We start from the raw sequence: 19,287 nt of genomic DNA, 5'->3' as shown, positions 1-19,287 counted from the left end.
TGAATGCATCCTTTTTTATTTATTTTCAAACTGTTTTAAAGCTCATCAGGAAGAGCTGCTACAGCCCTGGGTTTCAGTACAGCTGAGTGGCTCGAGTCAGCTCTCCCTCTCTCAGAGATGTCACTTCTCTCTAGGAATGACAGAGCACATCTGTTCACAACCAGACCAGGGCTTAGGAGACTCAGTCTCTTCACAGCAGTAAAGAAGTGGTTGTAAAATCCCAACTCGAGGCAGCATGAAGAAACAGGACTTGAAGAAGCTCAGCAAACCGGCACCATAAAGCAGGCACACACGCACATGCATCCACAACCCCCCCCATCTATGCAACTGGTCATTTTGGTCCTTCGCTCACTCAAACTCCAGCTATTTCTGTCCGGTGCCTTGTGAACCCGGTCCAGATATCAAAAACAAGAATTAATTCTGAATTTGGTTTGCTGACTGTAAGACTGCTGTAGACTAAAACAGAAACAGTGCGAGAAAAACAAAGTACCAGGGAAATAACGACCATCGGCTTGATTTCAGTGCTTTGCATCCTGATCCCAAACTGAACTGGTGAAAAGCCTCTAGGTAAGCATGGGATGGCTGAACATGTGCCATTGTAGCCGACCCCAATGCACAGAAGTGTGACTTGAATTGCAAAACCGGAACTTTTTAATTGACCCTAATGCTTTTACAATTTAGAAACTGAAAACGGTCTGCGGAGGAAATGGAATTTCAGGGCTCCCGAGCTGCCTGCCTTCCACCTGCCTGCATTTGATCTTAAGTGCTTGATGTAACCTCTTCCTCTCCTCTGCCAAGATCTCGGCACAGCTCAGGCAAGGCTTTTCTCCTTCAAACCGGATTATCAATCACACCTCGGGGGGCGGGAGGGGATGCGGGCACTGGAGGAGATCCCAATGCAATATGTAGCACACTTCCCCGCTGCTCCTCAGAGAGGAGGCCCGTATAACAGTGCCAGTACCACATCTGCCTATTAGCAGCTTCGCAGTTATCAATTAGGCACAGAGCTGCTGGAAGCACGGGATGGTGAGTGCAGGGCTGGGGCTGTTTGGAAGCCTGTACCGCTGCTGCCTTTGTCAGACGCGTCCTGCGCAGCACACTGCAGCATCCTGCTGAAGGATGCCGAACGCATTCTTTAATGACTATTACTCTACACACCATGAAATTCCTTACACGCCTTTCATGCCCTGGTTAAAATCCTTTCTGCATTCCCATTAAAAGAAAAAAAAAAAAAAAAAAGCACTACTTTTCAGTAGTTTATAACTCAGCTGAAAAAATTTCGCTCGGGGCTGGAACTTGGTGCAAGTTCTCAGAATTCACTGCAAACTCTCCTTTGCCTTACGAGACGTGAAGACGAGCCAATAGAGCCATCTTTAAACTGCAGAACAAAACAGCAGGACAGCGTACCAAAACGGTATGCCTGCGAGAGGAATGAATGCTGCCCTGATGCACGGGCAGTGCAGACATCCCGAGCTCCAGTTGTTACTCAGCCAGAGAACAGACCAAATTGGTGCATAATCAACACCAGCGTGAGCCCAGCCTCTCCGCACAGCCCCGTTAGTGCAGCAGATCCAAAGCACTCATTACGGCCAATTCCATGTTACTGTCATATTTTGTAGTTTACTATTTCTCATTACAGCCCATTGTTTCACTGAGAGCCTGTGCGCGTGTATTTACACGACAGAGCACAGAGGTTCAGATTAATGATCACCATTTTTAAAAACCCTTGGAGCAGATTAATTGATAGAAAGCAAATACTCTGAAGTGGTTATTGGCTACTCAGTGACAAATACCCACAGTCACTGAACATGCATCGGTCTGAAGACCTCCTGATGGCCAGAGTGCCAAAGGAAGGAGGTGAATTTCCACTGAAACTTTTGATTTTGTTGGGCTTCCACTGCTGAGAAGAAACGTTAAGGGCAGGAAGGGCAACGTGCATACACACGGTGTGTGGTCAGCAGTCAGGTACCGCTGGTGTTGTTCCTCACACAGGTGTGGCTCCATACACAACAACTTCCACAAGACTGCTAAATTTGCTCACAAAAACACTCACTAAACACACCAGGACTCTCAGACACACTTTCCAGGTAACACCCGCGTATCGCTCAGTATCACCTCTAACCTGAATCTCGTATCTTTTGCTAGATTTTAGCTCTATTTTATTATGGCAGCCTTTCTGTTTAAAATTGAAGATCTTCCATTTAAGTCTATAGCAGACAGATTAGCCACTGAACATCCACTGTGCACGGAGAACACCTCCTTCAAATGCCACATGTACAGTATACTGCATGGAAATAGCACTTAAATCATTTGAATTGTTGCCTAATTGCTTGGACTCTTGGTCTGGAGACTGAAATTACACCATTGACTTGACCTCTGGATCTATCTGCGTACATTTCATGGTAGCTTACCAAACTAAAACAATAACTGCAATGCCAAGGCTAAGATTACATTGTACTACACTGATGAAAGAAACTGAAGGAAAACATTCTCTGACTATCAGGCAAGTGATTCAAGCTTAGCTCCATCTATCTTCAGATCAATCATAACCTGTGTCAAGCCACTGTTTATTGCTGTGGACAAGGTCAGGTTGCTCGGTTTATTAGAAAGGTATTAGCTCCTTATTGTAAATAACATTCCACACCACAGTTGGATCAGTTTGTGGTTTTTTTTTTAGTGTTCTTTCCCTCCTTGAGAGCCTTTATCACAGGTTTATAGAGGTCAGGCTCACACATTTGGCTGCTGGACAGGCTGAGAGCAATGGCAAAGCAGCGACACGTAGCAGGACAAGAACAGTTGTCAGACACATGAACTGCTCCTTCTCCCTCCCGCCAGTTGTTGCTGTGCGCGTCCTTAGCACAGCAGAAATACCCAAGAGCTGTGTTAAGACTCTCAAAACAAGTTATCCTCACGGCTCTCCTGAGGCTCAAACTGCCCAGCACACCCACCTTCTTTCCCAGCCGCTGCCCTGCCACAGCTCTAGCCCCTCTGTCCGCAGCCCACCCAGTGCCAGCCCCCCCAGTGCCAGCCCCGTGGGGCACCCGGCCCTCCGCGCACAGCCAGGGCACAAACACCCCATGTCACGCTGGAGGCACGATGCTGCGAGACCAAAGCCAGCCGTCCTGCCTGCTCTCCTTCTCTCCCACACAGCGTTTGTACTTTCACGGTCTGACAAAAAGGCAGCTAGCAGAGAAAGCTCAGCTTTGTGCTGCCTTCCTCTGACACGGTCCTGGGAACAGCCTGCCCGCGAAGGTGAAGCCAAAGCCATGCTCCTCTGCTGCCTGGGGCAACGCTTGGCAAAGTGTCGGGAAGCAGCAAGTGGCAAGGAGAAAGCAGGGGGGGATTCTGAGGCGAGTCTCGTGTCCTCGCCAGCCAAGGAAGGAGAGTGCCTTCCGCAAAGGAAGGAAGATGAGAGGGAGCGGGGAGCCGAGGGACAGCGTGCCCGGGGCTCGGCAACCCCGCCGGGCTGCGGGAAAACAACGCGAGGGACAGCAGCCACCAGGACAGGACAGAGAGAGGCAGGGAGAAGGAAAGGAGAGCCGGAGCAAGAGCCGGGGAACAGGTTGAAACAGCCGCGTTAGAGCCACGGGGATGGAGCCGAGCAGGCTGGCAGGAGGGAGGCGGCACAGCGCCAGCAGCCAGCCGAAGCACGGCTCCTACGGGCGAAGCGAGCGCGGGGGCGACTCCGGTCTTGGGAGAAAGTTTGGCCGCCCGGGGCTGGCGCTGCAGCAGCACCCCCGGCCCGGCACAGCCCAGGCGGTGTCACCGACGCTGCCCCAGCGGCCACCTGCCCGCCGGGCGACCCTGCTGGGCTCTGCCCCAAGCCGTGCCGGGCTCCCCGGCTGCTCCCGAGCCCCCCAGGCGTGGCGGAGCCCCCCTCCCCGGGCGGGCAGCTATACTCACATCGTCCCACTTGACGAATTTGACGCCTTTCTTCAGCGCTTCGGAGACGCAGACGGGCTTGAGCTGCAGAGCGTGCACGCCGGGCTGTGCCCCGGCCATCTGCCCCGCATGGACGCGCCCGGCCCGGAGCCGAGGAGCTTGGGGCGAGCGGCCGGGAAGGGGCTGAAGGGGAAGCGAGGCCGGGAGCCGCGGCTGGCTGCGGGCAGAGCAGGGCAGGGCAGGGCAGCGGCCGGGCGGCTTCAGCGGTGCCGGCCGAGGGGGGAGGCGGCGAGGCGGCGGCGGGCAGGGCGAGCCCCGCGGCGGCGCATCCCCTATACGCGGCGGCACATCCCCTATATACGGCCCTGCGCCCGCTCGCAGCCGCTCGGCAGGGGCACGGCGCTGCCCGCTCCCCGCCCGCCCCTCCTCCTCCTTCCTCCTCCTCCTCCTCCTCCTCCTCCTCCTCCTCCTGCTGCTGCTGCTGCCGGGCGCGGCCCCGCGGCTCCACCTGGCGGCGGCCACGGGCAGCGCGGCCACGGGCAGCGCCCCCCGGGGCTGGGCACGGCGCCCGCTGCCGCCCCCTGCAGCAGCGCTAAAAGGGGCCGGGGCGCCCCAAGGGGGGCCGGGGAGGGTGAGGGGCAAGGTGAGGTGCCCCTCGGCGAGGTCGGGCTGCGGAAGGGGTGAGCGCAGGGGAAGGTGAGGGCTGCTCTGGGAAATTGTCGCGGCACGCTGCTGTGCAGAAGGGAAATACAACACCCGGCCTGCAGAGCGGTGAGTGGGACAGCGAAGGAGGGGAGAGTCTAAGGAAAAGGTGCATGCGCTTCCCAGCAAAGCTTGGTGCTTTAAATGCGCAGAAATTGCTTTCCCAAAGCTCGCCGCTTCCTCAGCATTCCTTAACTCGGTTTAGGTGTGCTTCACACAGAAAACAACACTGGTAAAGTCTCCTTTCACCCACCAAAATCCTCAATCCGAGGTTTTATAGGAAAGATTTGAGAAGAACAAAGCCACACGTGTGCCAGAAACGGCCTTCTCTCCCCTAGACTCCTCGTGCAGCCACGGTGGAGATGAAGCATCAGATGACACAGCACAGGAGACTTCTGATTTCCCTGTAAAGGTTTCCAGTTGACCCTTACAAGTTAAGGGCAGAAGGCCAAACTTCTACCAAGGACAAAGCAAATGATGTAAAAGAATGACTTCAAAGAAAAATTGATTTTGTTTTAGGGGAATGATGTTTCAGAAGGTTACCAGGTAAAAATATATATGCTATAGTGACTTCCAAAATATGCTAAGGTGACTTCAAAAAACAAACAAACAAAAAACAACAACAACAACAAACACAACAACAAAAAAAGCTACAAAACTGGCACACTGGACTCCGGATTTGCTCTTACTGTTAGTTACAGGGTTGTTAAAGCTTGCTGGTCCTCTGCCAACTTCTTTCACTTCACCAAGAAACTTTTCATTGCCTTTAGCAGGAGCTGAATCCACTCCACAACAGCCTGCGCAGGCAGCATGCACACTCTGGGGCCAATCAAGCCATTTGTTCGGTGTTTTATTCTTATCAACCTTCCATGCAAATAGGGGTGCCGTGTCAGCCAGGCTGCAAGTCTGCTCCCTCCCTGCTGTGCTCCATTTCCCACTGATTTGCCAGGATTTAAACAATAACAAACTCTGGGGTTGAATGCACTGATGTGGGTACAGGATTGCTCTCTTTATGATGGGGGTATGGGGGGGAACTTTTCAGTACCGTGCTCACATCTGCCCTTTCATCCCAGTGTATAGTATACTGAAGAATGAAAACAAAATATTAAAATCCCACAGAAAATAAGAGCAAAGAGCCCAGATCCTACCGTACTTATCCATGATCACTTAAGCAGTTCTCTTCATAGGAGTCTGCCAAATTCAACTGTCTGGAAAACATAAAACTACCAGTGACTGGGGCACCTCTGGCCGTTTTCTCAACAAGCCCATAATACGTTTTTGCTTGGCCTAGGACTTCTTTAAACTGTCAGGAAAAAAAAACAATTACAATTCACAATGATACCTCCTGATTCCTGATGATAGCACAGAGCCCTGGGAAGCCATTAGTCTGACCACGTAGGAGCTGACCCTATAGATCAGTACAAGATCTGATACTTGTGGGTGATATTTCAGATATGAGGTGTTGTTTGGAGGAGTTTTGTGGCTTTTCAGACTTAACTGTTTTAATCTGATGAAATGTACCGGACCATGGTATTTGGCCGAAGTGAAACATGCCTTTTGTATGGCAGATAGCTAATGGATTGTGCATCAAAAGGAGGAAGAAGCACAAAAGGAAATGGCACTATGACTGTGCCTATTAAACATCAATTCTGGAAAGTGCTTATGATTCAGTGTTTGCTGAAATCCTGGGCTCAGTGAAATCAGTGGGAATTTAGGCAACCCAGACAGCTTATGTGTTACACTGTTGCGCAGCTAGCCCCTGCTCCAGCTCCAAATACCTTTCCTGGTACATATGGCAAACACATTCAAAGCACATCTAAATTCAAGCTTCTTCCACAAGGCATGGCATCAGTGACCTGGAAACAGGCTATGCTCAGCAGGATCACTGCACCCAGAAAGAGTACGGTTATCTTATCATTAGATGATGGGACTAAGTCAGGCAAAAGAAAAACCAGACACCTTTTATCCAAGTGCGCAGTAAGCCTCACTAAATACCTAGCATTACGCCTATCTTCTGTTTCTCCTTGACTCAGCCCTTTTAGTTCCATGGAATTAAAAGATGTACTGTTAAAAATAAACTTGCAGGGAGCTTATCCAGGTAGTTGTTGAAAATTTTACCTATCAGATGTGATACACTCTGGTCTTACGTTGCTGCAGGTATTGGCTTCTGAATGGTTTTCTTTTTGCAGGTTCCAAAATCTCAGCCTGGACAGTGCAATGGTTGTCTCGTGTGAACAAGTCACTAGAACGCAATATGCCTGTGAATCACTGTTACTATATGGCATACTTTGGGAGCAATATTTCACTTCCAGAGGAATAAGCTGAATACCCAGTATGTTTGTATTCCCACGTGGAAATGCAGGTAGACAAATAGGAGAAAGGAGATACAGCTGATTTAAATAATAGGTGGCATTGATCAAAGCCAGGTCAGATGAAGATGCAGAGAAAGCTCTCCTGAAAGAACAGTATCATGAGGTGATAGGAGAAATGCATTAAAATATAGTCTTTTAATACTGATTTCAAAGAAATATACATGAAATATCTCAGTGCCATTTGCTGTCCTGAGTCTATTGGTGTAAGTCTGTATTGTTAAAAGAAGCAGTGGCCTCAGCCTCAAAAATGCTTAAATGCACCGGTACGCCTGACATACGAAGAGTTAAACAGAAGTGGCAGTGTTTGCAGGATTTGGGATTAAATATGAACTCGGATTCAACAAAAGTATATCATCCTAATTGCATTTTAAATTGGGCCAAATTATACCTTAATTATCAGTGGGAGCAGAATCATTAACTTCTACAGAACAACTCCCCCGAAAAGAAATATAGAAATTGTGACCCTACATCTCTGGTAAAAGCAGTCGTTCTGAGAGAAGCACCGTTTAACTTATGTAGGCAGCAGAGCTCAAATCTAACCTCTGAGAGACAAACAGTGCAAGGTGTAGTGAAACTGCCTCATACATGACTGTCACATCAAAAAATGAAACCTACTGAAGGTAATAGTCCTGAGAGAGAATTTTTTTTTTTTTAAGTCACTCATTTACTAAAAGAGTTTACCTGTGAAATTGTCACTCCATAAACTCACGGCCAGTGGAATATGCTTGTACTTAATTTGATTCATTTACTTGATGTCATACACACAGAACATCAGCAGTCTGATACATCCTTTATCTTCATGAGTGAAACTGATAACTTATGTGGCACAGCCACTCAATCAGGTGACTCTCCGAGAGTGAATATCAAATTCTGGCACACAAAACACCACCATAGCAACAAAGACAGCCTGGCAACAGCAGCTGCTGCACGGAAAGAAAATTGGAAGGGGAGGGGGAGAGCTTACACAAAAGTCCATTTCTTGTCAAAATCATTTTTTTCTTCACATCAGCATCACAAGATGTCTTTAAAATCCTGGGAGGGTAAGATGTTATGATGCATGGTGTTTGGAATTATTTATGACAGCCAGTGTCTTTGTGTACATGGAGTGACCTAACTCCCTGTTACACTCACTGGGACCGTATTTTACCCTGGGTGGCTTGGCCTGGTGCACAGCTGGCACCTGCGGATCACCGTGCCACAGGAAGCCATCCGCAATCCTTCGTACACCGCCGCGTATGAGGAAGAACAAACCCTGCTGGCTTGGGCAGAGGACACCACCCAGCAGAATTTCTCACCCACTGGCACCTGCGAGCTCCTCCACCAGGACTTCTCGCAGCATGGTAGGATTAGTTCTGTACTGCAGCAATTAGCAGGGCTCCATGTGAGTCCTGTTCACACGTACATTTCATACACAGCCAGAAGCTGAAATGGATAGGCGTGGAAACATTTACCTTTTACTCAAACTTTTCTTACTGTCTCACCCTGCCAGGCCCCTGAGAGCACCAACAGGCTCTAACAGCCCTGACCCCTGGGGTCTGTCCCCAGCCCTGCCCATGGCCCAGGACCCCATTTCATCTCAGCTTGGGGCTGTCAGTCCCTGGCCCAGTGATGCCTCAGGACAACACTGCAGCCCTGCCCACTGCCTGATGTCTTTAGATAGGATGCAAGATTATGAGCCCAGAAAACTGAATTATGGTCTCAGATCTGCCCCAGACTTCTTTCCATAAATTCAAATCAGGTCCTTGTAGATGACTATTACCCATTTCAACTTAAATTCCTAAAGGGAAGAAGCCTAGCGTACACACACCCTGAATTTCTAGATACCACCCATAGAATGAGTTTAAGTAGCTTTAAAACCAAGCTTGATAGAAAGGGTTTTATAATTATTTCAGAGGATATAAAGTTAAGGAGAAAAAATGTGTTGATGTCAGCAATTTGATACATTTCCAAGGTTATTTTAGATTTCACAAGTGCTTTTATGACTTTTGATACTTCTCAGATCCAGCCAAAAAGATTTTGATGATGCGCCTTATCTTGATGTTAAGCAGCTCGTTTAAAATGTTACGCCTTGCTGTAGTCCACTAACATTCCTTCTGTATTCCCTTCTCAGAACTATTCTGACAATACACTATTCTGAATCACACACTTCTCATTCCCATCCTGGCTATTTTACAGAACTTGCAGTTGTAAAGGGTGAAATTCCACGACTGACGAAACATTAGTCACAAAGCACCAGAACACCATTTACGTAGTTGAAAACAGTTGCTCCAAAACTGTATTTCTAAGGCTTGGAGCAATTGTCTTGTGATGTAAACCTTGAACCATAATATTAAAATGAATTGTAACTCTTCATTGCAAAAATAAAATAATATTTAAAGGATGCTTCTAAAAAAGATGGAGAGTGACTTTTTACATGGACAGATAGGACAAGGGTTTTAATCTCAAAGAGGAGAGATTTAGATTAGAGGTTAGCAGGCAATTCTTTACTCAGGGTGGTGAGGCACTGGAACAGGTTGCCCAGAGAAGCTGTGGATGCCCCATCCCTGGAGGTGTTCAAAACTCAGTTGGACAAGGCCCTGGGCAACCTGATCTAGTGGGTGGCATCTAGTGGGGTTGGAACTGGATGGTCCTTACGGTCCCTTCTAACCCAGGCTACTCCATGGTGATGATTTTATGAGTCTGTGATGTCAGCAGTTGGCTGTCTGGGAGGCAATCTGCTCTAACAGGATGCCTGCTGAGCAATCAAACAACATTTACCAACCTCCCAACTAGAAGACATTGTTAGAAGCATAAAGCCATTGTCAAAGAAAGGCAGGAGGTTAAACAGAAGAGGAAAAATGCCTTTTTAAAAGAAGAGCACAGACAACCTCATGATATTCACAAGCAAAACATAGCTAACAGGAGAAGGAAACAGCCAACGTGTCTATTCCACAGCAGTGACCAGCAAACAGCACGGATGCCCTTACTCCCATTTTCTCCTCAAATGTGACACCAGACGTTAAGCTCCACAATAACCAAAGTTATTTTGTTCCAGGAAAACAGAAATGAAGAGGACTAACAGGTAAAACTGAAAGGGACCACTGAAATGTTGGTTGAAGACATTCCATCAGCTTTGATGGGAGTTCCAAACAGGCCCCCTGAAAGCAAATAAGTTATCTTACAATTATCTTTGTATAAGATTATGCAACTGATGATTAATTTAGTATTCAACATTCATTTTCCCAGTAGTCTTGTAAATATATAAAGGCCATGACATATAATTTCAAATAAGAAAGAGCAATTATTACTGAATCTCAGGTTTCAGAGAAGCCAGCAGATACAGAACCGTGAGCAAACCCAAGCTTAAAGTGACCATCATTGAGTATAATAAAGAATACCTCTTGACTTCTGTAAACATGGAGATTCGCAGTAGTCATAGGGAATATCTGGCACATGCACTGATTTGAATTAATATTCCCACCACCAGCGTTGCCAGTATTTCATAGATCATCTGCAAGAAGACTCTGTGCTTACAAAATTAAACTGAATCTAAATGCCAACTAAAGAAACCACTTTTTCTTCTTTATTCAACAGGAGAAAAAAAAAAAAAAAAAAACAAGAGCAATAGGCATTGTTTGCTTTGCAGTGCCAAGAATATGTTAACCTGTTTATAATCTTGTAATGCACCAAGAATTCAGTCATCAGTATAACCATACTTTGCACATACACAGTCAGCTCTTTGGACAAGGGCTGTTTGTTCCTGTCTAAATCAGTGACATAAAGAAAGGAAGCGTGCTCAGAGCGAGTATTATCACTCCCCTAAGAGACCACAATCTTACAAGAAGTCTTAGACAAGCTGAGGACTGAGCCCAGATTTCCAAGAAAGCTAATCAAGTACTGTTTCTCTGCTCTCCTACATGCCTCACAGCACTGATAACAACAGATGTTTTGGATATGATGCAATAACAAGAATGAACAGAGCAGCACAGGGTGGGGGGAAGGATCTTGTGATTAACATACAAACAATCGATGGTTAGCATTTAATATGATTTGGTACCAAGTCTGTCAATAAGATTCTAACCACTGCTACTATCTCCAATATGCATCAAACTAAGATAATAGGACTTATTCCTGAAGAAGCGTTTGAATTAAGGCAGAGCTGCCTTGCGGAGCAGTTCAGGAAAGGAGCATAAAAGAAAGCAGAGGAACAACACAGAAGTGCGACTTCAGCTTGGCATTTCAAAGAAAGTCACTGAAAATTCAACAGTGAGCTCATCAAGTACAAAGCCAGAGCAGTGTCAGTCCTGCTTCCCAAGCTACAAATCCAAGAGCCTAACCATGCACAGCACTGATCTACCATGCTACTTCACTGACTTCCATTGGGTTGCAGATCCTGATTTCTTCCTGGGATTAGTTCATTAGAGGTGGTTTTCACAGACAGAAGTGGGACATGGGAATTCCAGGGGCCCTTAACACGGAGGCTGCGTCCAGTTAAAAATCCAGACTCTTACGAGCAAATTAATGTGCATGTATTTTTGGCAGGAAATGCAAAATACTAACATGTGACTATTTGCACAAAGCTAGGATCTATGTTATGTAAAGCAGGTATTTAAGAGTCAGGTCTCCCTGCTTCCTTCCTTTCTCCATCACTATTCATCAGTAAAAGCTTCCTCCTACCTCAAATTACTGATCTAAAAAAGGGACATGGGTATTACCTGATAAGCATTTTGCAAGCTGTAATTAATACCTAATAGTACTGCAGAACATTAGTTCAGATGCTACCTAGAGACAATGGCAGTGGAGACAGAGGCATTGGTTTGGGGCCAGTTTGCTTCCCTTGCAGGAAACCATTTCCCTCCAATAATTCTGTGGCAGCAGTCAGACCTTTTATTTACGTAGCAAAGGAAAGAAAGACAGCGAGGAACACAATCCCCACATTCTGTGCCCCGAGTATCAGCTGTACATCTTTGGCTCTTCTATGAAGGAAACTCTCCGCACCTAAAACCTTCTTACACCAGGGAAAGTCCAAGCTATACCCTTCACTTCCCATTCCCTCCGTCTCTAGTCTCTCCCTTGAGAAGTCCTCAGCCACACAGGCCATTGGCACAGTAAGGGCTGAAAGGATAGTGCTGCAGCAGCAGCAGAGCTGAACCTCATTCCACTGAGGGAAGGACTGTTGGAAATCATGTCTGCGGATGCTCAGATTCCCCCACAGAACAAACTGAGCCTCAGTTAGGAGCTGTATAACATGCAGCATCTCTTCTCACGCTCCATGCAGTGATTAGCAAAGGATATATGTATATATTTTTGTACTAGAAATGCTTTGATACCTGATTTTATATCTGTGAAGAATTCCAGATATTACATGTCTGAAGATGGAAAGAAATGTTGTAGTCAACAGAAAATGCCATGCAACCCCCAAAAACAACAAACCATGAATCTCAGAATGTAATGGTGGTGACTGTAGAGGAAAGTTGCTAGATAAACTCAGTATTGCTTTTTTTGTAGTGAGTCTTAATGTGCATCTCAGACGGCTGTATAGAAAGGCTGGAGTTACACCAACAGGCAATATAAAACACAATCAGTTTGTTAATGCCATGGCAACACATGCAGAAGGGGAGGGGTTTCATTAAATGGAGGCAATAAAGTTCATGGTGTGTGCTCAAAAAAAATGGAAAAAAAGAACAAGGACAAAGATCCATTGAAGTAGCTTCACAGGGCACCCTGGGACATTCATGATCACTGAGAATAGCAGGTTCAAACCACAAAGAGACAGTAGCAATTGATTGCTATATATCCCCAGCAGGATTCTCCAAAAGTGTTCTAACATTATCACTCCCTGGTAGCAAACAGCTGACTTCTGATATGCCACAGAGGCACCACAGTCTTCTCACTTTCCTTCCAGGATTGCTTTTGAAGAGAGCAGATCTCCACAGACTTAGACAAGGTTGGAAGAGCTGATGAGCTTGAAATATTCAGTCCTTACTTTGTAGCACGTCATTATTCCTCAGTGCTGTCCCAGCCTGAGTACCTTCTGGGTTCACTTTTCCTGCTAGGTAGGACTGTCTCCCTGAGGAGGCATTGCATTTGAGAAGTTTCAGAAAATTTAGAAAACCCTGGTTTGCATGTGCTGTGTGCAGCAGTCTGGGAGGGCAGGGCAGCAGAATGCCAGTGAGCTCCTGCTCCTTTGGCAAGACAGCGTATTGTGTGCTCTAAAATACTTCTGTGCATTTCTGACTGGTTTCCAGCAAAGCTAATCAAAGTGTAATTATCTGAGAAATAAAGTTTATTACCCCACAGAGAAAGTGTTTCAAAGAGTAGACTGTGTTCCAGTCTAGGTTGCAGTTTATTTTCCAACATATCTTGTGCACGCCTTTTAGAAGGATTGGCATCTTGGTATAGTATTTTCTCAACATCATTTTTTAAAGAATGTTGAATACGAGAACCTTTTCAGGTATTTTCTGAGGTATGAGAAAGGGAGCCAATAAGCCTCTTCCCCTTTATGTGAAAGAGGGGATGTGACTATTGTCCATGCACACACACCCCTACTTACATTAATCTAAAAAGTGTTACGCTTGCAAGATGGCATACTGAATGCCTTCACAGAAAACTACAGTTTTTGCTGTCATCAGTTTTCTTCATTTTCTCGAATTATTTGAAATCAACTTCCAACGGAATGCCCACTGATTTGCCCCTCTGCAACACTTAAATCCCCAAGCCCAATTACAACCTGCTTTGCCTGCCTCATTGCTGCCCTTAAAGAACCAGCCTGCAGCATGGATCAATAGATAAATCACAGCTGAGAGCAGTTTACGAGGCTGTTAATTTATGAAACACCTAGCCACCACTTCCCAAACAGGAAAGAATTCATCCCTCCTGCCCTTGGGCACGGGTTAGCTGCTGCCTCCTCCACACCTCTTACCCATGGCCTGCACTTCTCAGGACCTGGTGGGAGAACTGGAGCCTGTAGATGGCCAAGCTCTAGGCGTGGTGGGACAGAGGCGAGACCAGACGTCTTCTCACAGCACAAGCTCAGCTCAGTTCTGCTCCACTTCACTCATGCCTTTGGCTAAAAAATAATCAATCCCAAACCACGCATGTAGCAGGCTGAGGCTATTGGTGCATGTCAAATATCAGTCTGAGAAGGCACACCTGGCTGAAGCACACGGCAGATCTGCAAGGGACAGGAGATGCACCATCTTCAGGTTCTGGGTGCTGCTGCTCAAGTGTCAATCTGACCCCAGAGCACAAGCAAGGCTTGCTGGCAGGAAAGAGCATGCCTTGCCTTCTAGTACTGCAAGGTGGTAGATGGAGGAGGAGAAGGCTACTCTCACAGGAGGCAGAGTTTTTATCATACCAGTGCACGGATGTTCCATTTCTAAAGTTGATGCTGTATTCCTTCAAGTTTTTCTTGCATCATAAATCAAAGCTTGAGTGACTGAGGACACCTGTTAAGGTAACTGAGAAATGTATTTGGAGATCCTTGACATTTTGGGGAAAGGAGAACATTCCTACTGAGGCAGGCACATGCTAAATTTGACAGCTGTTTGAGCTTGGCCCGTGCTGCCTCCAACAATTGAATAACAAGGCTTTTCTGCATAACTTCATAAAATGTCTCTAAAAGCTTTGAAAACAAGTAAGAGTTCAATCTTTGCTTCAATATATAAAGTTGTGTTCTCTAATGAAGAGCTCTAGCCTCTGAAGAATTCCTTCCTTCTAGCAGATACAGAGCACCACAGCCCACCTCTAATGGCAGCATTTCTATGGTCTGAGGCAAGGCCATTAAAAGGTACTGCCTTACAGTGCTATAAAAATGACTTAAAAGCCATTTTGCTGCTAGGTGCTTTATATGTACAGCTACTCAGAAAGAAACCTGTCTGTGGTATAAATCTGAGAGGGAAATACAGACAATATCTTTATAGGTAGAAAATGAAAAAGGGATGATTGCTTTACATAAAATATATAATGCTACTGACAGATTTCAGTACTCGAAAATAGTGTTCGATATTTAAAGGGGGTCCCTTAATACCAAATGATGCAAGACCAACTGTGCATGAAAAACAACATTATCAAAGGGTACTGCACCTACTGCAGATACTGCATAACTGTAATAGAGCTGCTGCACCTCATATACATGAAGATATTTTCATTCTAAGTTCCTGATCTTGGGTGTTCAGTTGTCTGCAATAAACACCCAAGCTGCTCTCCTTTCCTGAAGTCAGACTTTCAGCACTGGGCATGCTACATGGCTGAAGACTGTTTGCTCTCTAGTGAATTTGTTACACTGCATTATTTAATCTGTGAAGACTCTCTAGAGCGAACCAGGTCTGAGACAGGAGCAAACAGAGGTGCGTTGTCTGTGCCACGGCATACAAATTAGCTTCCCCACATAGACTAAGAAATTGCTACATTACATTCAGAACCATTTCCCATGACGTTACTATCCAGCCTTGATTAGCTCAGCTGGCTTTACCTGTATCACACATTTGAGTCAAAAGCCTTCCATATTTGTTTCATATTTCAAATAAGCAAATTCTGGGATAGAAAAATAATAGTGAAGTGCCTGCAAAATATAGCCACACTCCCCTCTGTGTTTGTTACGTAAATGCCAAATGTTTCAGCACAAGGAACAAAAAGGCTACCAAAGTATATACGGAGTGCTGCCAGAAGCACTGAAGGAAGTTGGATGTCTGTCCCTCCACCTGAGAAGTCCCCACATCAGTAAGGAAGAATTCACTTTCTCCTACAGCAATCACTATAATCCAGAATACACTGAGACTGGTTTAGCTATTGCCAGTAAAGGGAAGGTTGCACCAAAACCCTGCCATCCATGTAAACCCAATACAGCCCCATCCCTGGAAGTGTCTGAAGCCAGGCTGGATGGGGCTTTGAGCAACCTAATCTGGTGGTAGTTGTCCCTGCCCATGGCAGGGAGGTTGGAACCAGATGATCTTTAAGGTCCTTTCCAACCCAAGCCATTCTATGATTCTGTGATTTTGAAGTCCTTACCGTCTTGCCAGCCAAGCTTAAACTGCCCTGGAGACCACCTAACCCATCCTGGCTGTGCCAAAGCAGCTCTGGTGCACTCACATACATCCTGCTGACAGTTCTGCATGAAAACCTGGAGACTTAGGGCCAAAAGATTTGCCTGATTTAGCAATGCAGTCAAGCGCTCTCTGAAGTGTGGGAGTATTCACCCACTGCAGACAATTCACAGGCTGAACAGCAGCAATGTGTTAAATAGCCCAGCGATTAAAGAACAGTGATCTGCAAGTAAATCCTCACGCAGTAAAACACCCTAAGTATTGTCTGAATTCAGGAACATGCCTGTTATAAGTCTAACTGCCACAGTTTGTGATCCGTTAGTGAACTATTCCATATAAAAACACCATAATAGCTTGTGATTTACACTCCCTGTTTAACACACTTTCTTGCTAGCAGCAGTATTTTGGCAGTGATTTGCTTGCTTAAAGTGTTCAGTAGAGAGCGATAATCTTGCAGGCAGTAATTGCCACATCTCAAATAATTCTAGCCTTTTGGTATTGATTTTTAGGTAAACTTTATGAAGAGTTACCTATGCATATTCAAGTATGGCATTATAAATATAAGTGGTAGAGTAAAATATCAGTTTAAAAGAAAGTTCCTTCTCATTACAGTGTACTTTTAAAATACAGCAGTAATTCCTTTTATACTTCATAAATAATGCTTCTAACACTGCTGCTTGGAGTTAGTTTTTTTTCCTCACACAATCAAAGTCTTTGTACCATAATTCTGGCATATATTTTTAGGTTGCACTTGTAAAATACGTTTGCTTTATTCAAGGGTTAGTCTTTATACTTTTCCTAAATCAGTCCCAGCTGAAAATTTCCCGAATCATGATAAAATCAGAAGATAATGCACATTTGCTGTGGATACCTTGAGAGTCAACAGGCAGTTAGAGCAGGCAAGTTTTTTACATAGGAGAACTGTGAAATGTGAAAAAAGATGGATAACCAGAGCTTGTTTCCATCAGCAGGACAAGTTTCTCAATTGTTTAATCAGGCTTTACCCCAAGTTTTGAGACTTCACCTGACCGAAAATCTGGGCAAACACGTTTTGATAAGCATGGGAAAACCACATCATTTTGTAAGATGAGAAGATGGCAAGAGCAAAACACCAAAGAGATACTGAAAGAGCACACAAAAAAAAATGCAGCACAATAAAGGGCTACTGACATGTAAAGCACAGAGAGTCTTCAAAACTTCATTCAGAGGAAAGCAAGAGATGAGAGTATCAGCATTTCCTACAAGTTTTCTCCCAGTAATACTTTAGACCTCTTTTTCCACTAAAGTTAGCACATTAGAAGATAAACCAAGGTCCTCAGGTGATGTGAACTGGTATCAAGCAACAGTGCAACACTAATTCATAACCCCCAGAGACCCAGAAAAAAATCCAGCTCATGTTGTAGTCAAGCTAATGTTCTTAGTCAGACCAGTCCCAGCGATTACATGACAAGAACTTCTGAGACAAAACATGACAGAATTTAAGAAGGGCATAACCCAACACTTAACTTTTAGAGCAGTGATTTGGAAAAATGATTTCAACATAATTGTGATCAACATAGGAATCATACGAACGGGAACACCATCTGTTATTGGACATGAACAGTAGAAGGACTGCAATGCTATTATGACAAGTTCCAGCCCATCTTTTATTCATTTATTGCATTTGGAAGAACAACATACACTGAAAGGTATCTAATGATTGATGGGGTAATTTGTAGGATATCCTAAAGCTATAAACTTATGAATATGTGAATATCTGTTGATAAACAGATCTTATTTGGAACAACATTTGCTAACCGATACTGCTTTTTACAAAAAGATGTCAAAGACAAATTTGCAGGATCCAGGCTTGTGTGGAATATCAAGCCATTAGTCACTGGCTAATCCTATAAAATACTGTTTCTGATTAATGCTGTTTATCAGAGCAATACGACCAACTGGGAAAGGAACATGGGCACGATTACAAATATTCCTGTTCTACTACTGTCATCTATTAAGAATACTAATTCTATTCCCTTCTGTACAAGTCGATGCCAACATAAATAAGCAATGCATTCTAGTATACCTGTGATTTAACCTTTCTCCTTCTTAAGCAAATAATTTTAAGACAACTACAAATAAACACTTCAAGTTTGTTTAGAGTATAAATAGAGCTTAAAAGTATAAATAAACCATTAAAATGTTTATTTTTTCTTTATCCCAGATACTTCTGAAGTTATGTCACTAAAAAGTCAACTTTTTAGACAACATCAATGTTATTTGAAGAGATACTGAAAATTTTCCAATAAAATTTGTTCAAATGGCATAGATTAAATAAGCACGGAACATGCTGTAATTACTAAAAGACAGATGAAAACACTCACAGAATTATTTAGGTTGGAAAAGACCTAGGATCATCAAGTCCAGCTGTTAACCTAGCACAATGACTCACCTATGAGTAGCTAAGTGGGATTAAGTAAGCACAGGACCAGATCCTCAAATGTGTTTGCTTGTAAGTGAATCAAGACTTTTATAGGAAATCTGTCACCCAGATAGGGATTTCCTAAGTAGTAAGAGATTCATATCTTCAGGAACATTCAATTCAAAAATGGCTTTTTGAAAATATGGCCAAACATTTAACTGCCTAGACTGTATGGAGAAGTCTGGCTGTGATTTGGATGCTGAGCTCTTTTTTTGGAAAATGCAGCCCAATAAACTATTCAGCATCTGATTTAACACCCTACCCACCTGACAGATGGGAGCAAGTAGCTACAATTCAATTTGCTTTAAAGCTCCCCAGGTTCTAGAATACTTTTCCTGACTCTCACACTCCAGTGACTGTGATTCTCATTAGTAAGACAACAGAAAAACACAGGACTTACACCCCCCAACACACGCAGAGCCCCCAAGGGGTCCGTACTTGCTGTGCCCTGTACTGACAGTCCCCTGCTTGGATGCAGGCTATTCCTGTCAGCCACCACAGAAGATGCTCAGCCAGGCCCAGGTAGAGGTCGCGATGCTGCAGGGCAACTTCTGGCAGCAGCAAACCTGTTTCTGACAACTGCTGTTTCTGCTCCAAGGTCTCTTCTCCACTGTTGCAAGTTTTCATGCTTTTCATGCTACTATTTTTTCAAGCTGAATCCTTATGTCAAAGGTCTTTTTCTTTCATATGGGCAAGTGTGCTCAAAGCCCTTTTGAGAAGCCCAGCCTCGCACCCTGCTTACACTGCTGCTCTTACCTTGGCAGGTGGTGTTATCCAGGCCATGTGCCATGAGTATGCTGAGCCAGCACAGTTCTCATTTTTGTCAACAAGGACAGTGACAGACAAA

General features: G+C 44.9%; 1 protein-coding gene across 5 annotated transcripts in view; it reads right to left on the bottom strand.

Annotated features, from left to right (window-relative positions):
• PLCB1 (phospholipase C beta 1) overlaps positions 1 to 4,292 on the bottom strand; it is a 374,969-nt gene extending 370,677 nt beyond the window's left edge. For all 5 annotated transcript variants that reach the window (XR_014618326.1, XM_084284914.1, XM_084284915.1 and 2 more), the window contains exon 1: positions 3,904 to 4,292. Coding sequence is in view for 4 of the 5 variants with exons in the window: in XM_084284914.1 (XP_084141040.1) it covers positions 3,904 to 4,002 (99 nt within the window). In the remaining variant the exon portion in view is untranslated. The remainder of the gene's footprint in view (positions 1 to 3,903) is intronic.
• Between the last annotated feature and the right edge of the window lie 14,995 nt (positions 4,293 to 19,287).

Source organism: Netta rufina (assembly GCF_964035555.1).
Source record: "Netta rufina genome assembly, chromosome: 3".
Classification (NCBI taxonomy): Eukaryota; Metazoa; Chordata; class Aves; order Anseriformes; family Anatidae; genus Netta; species Netta rufina.
This window is presented reverse-complemented; position numbering and strand designations above follow the sequence as displayed.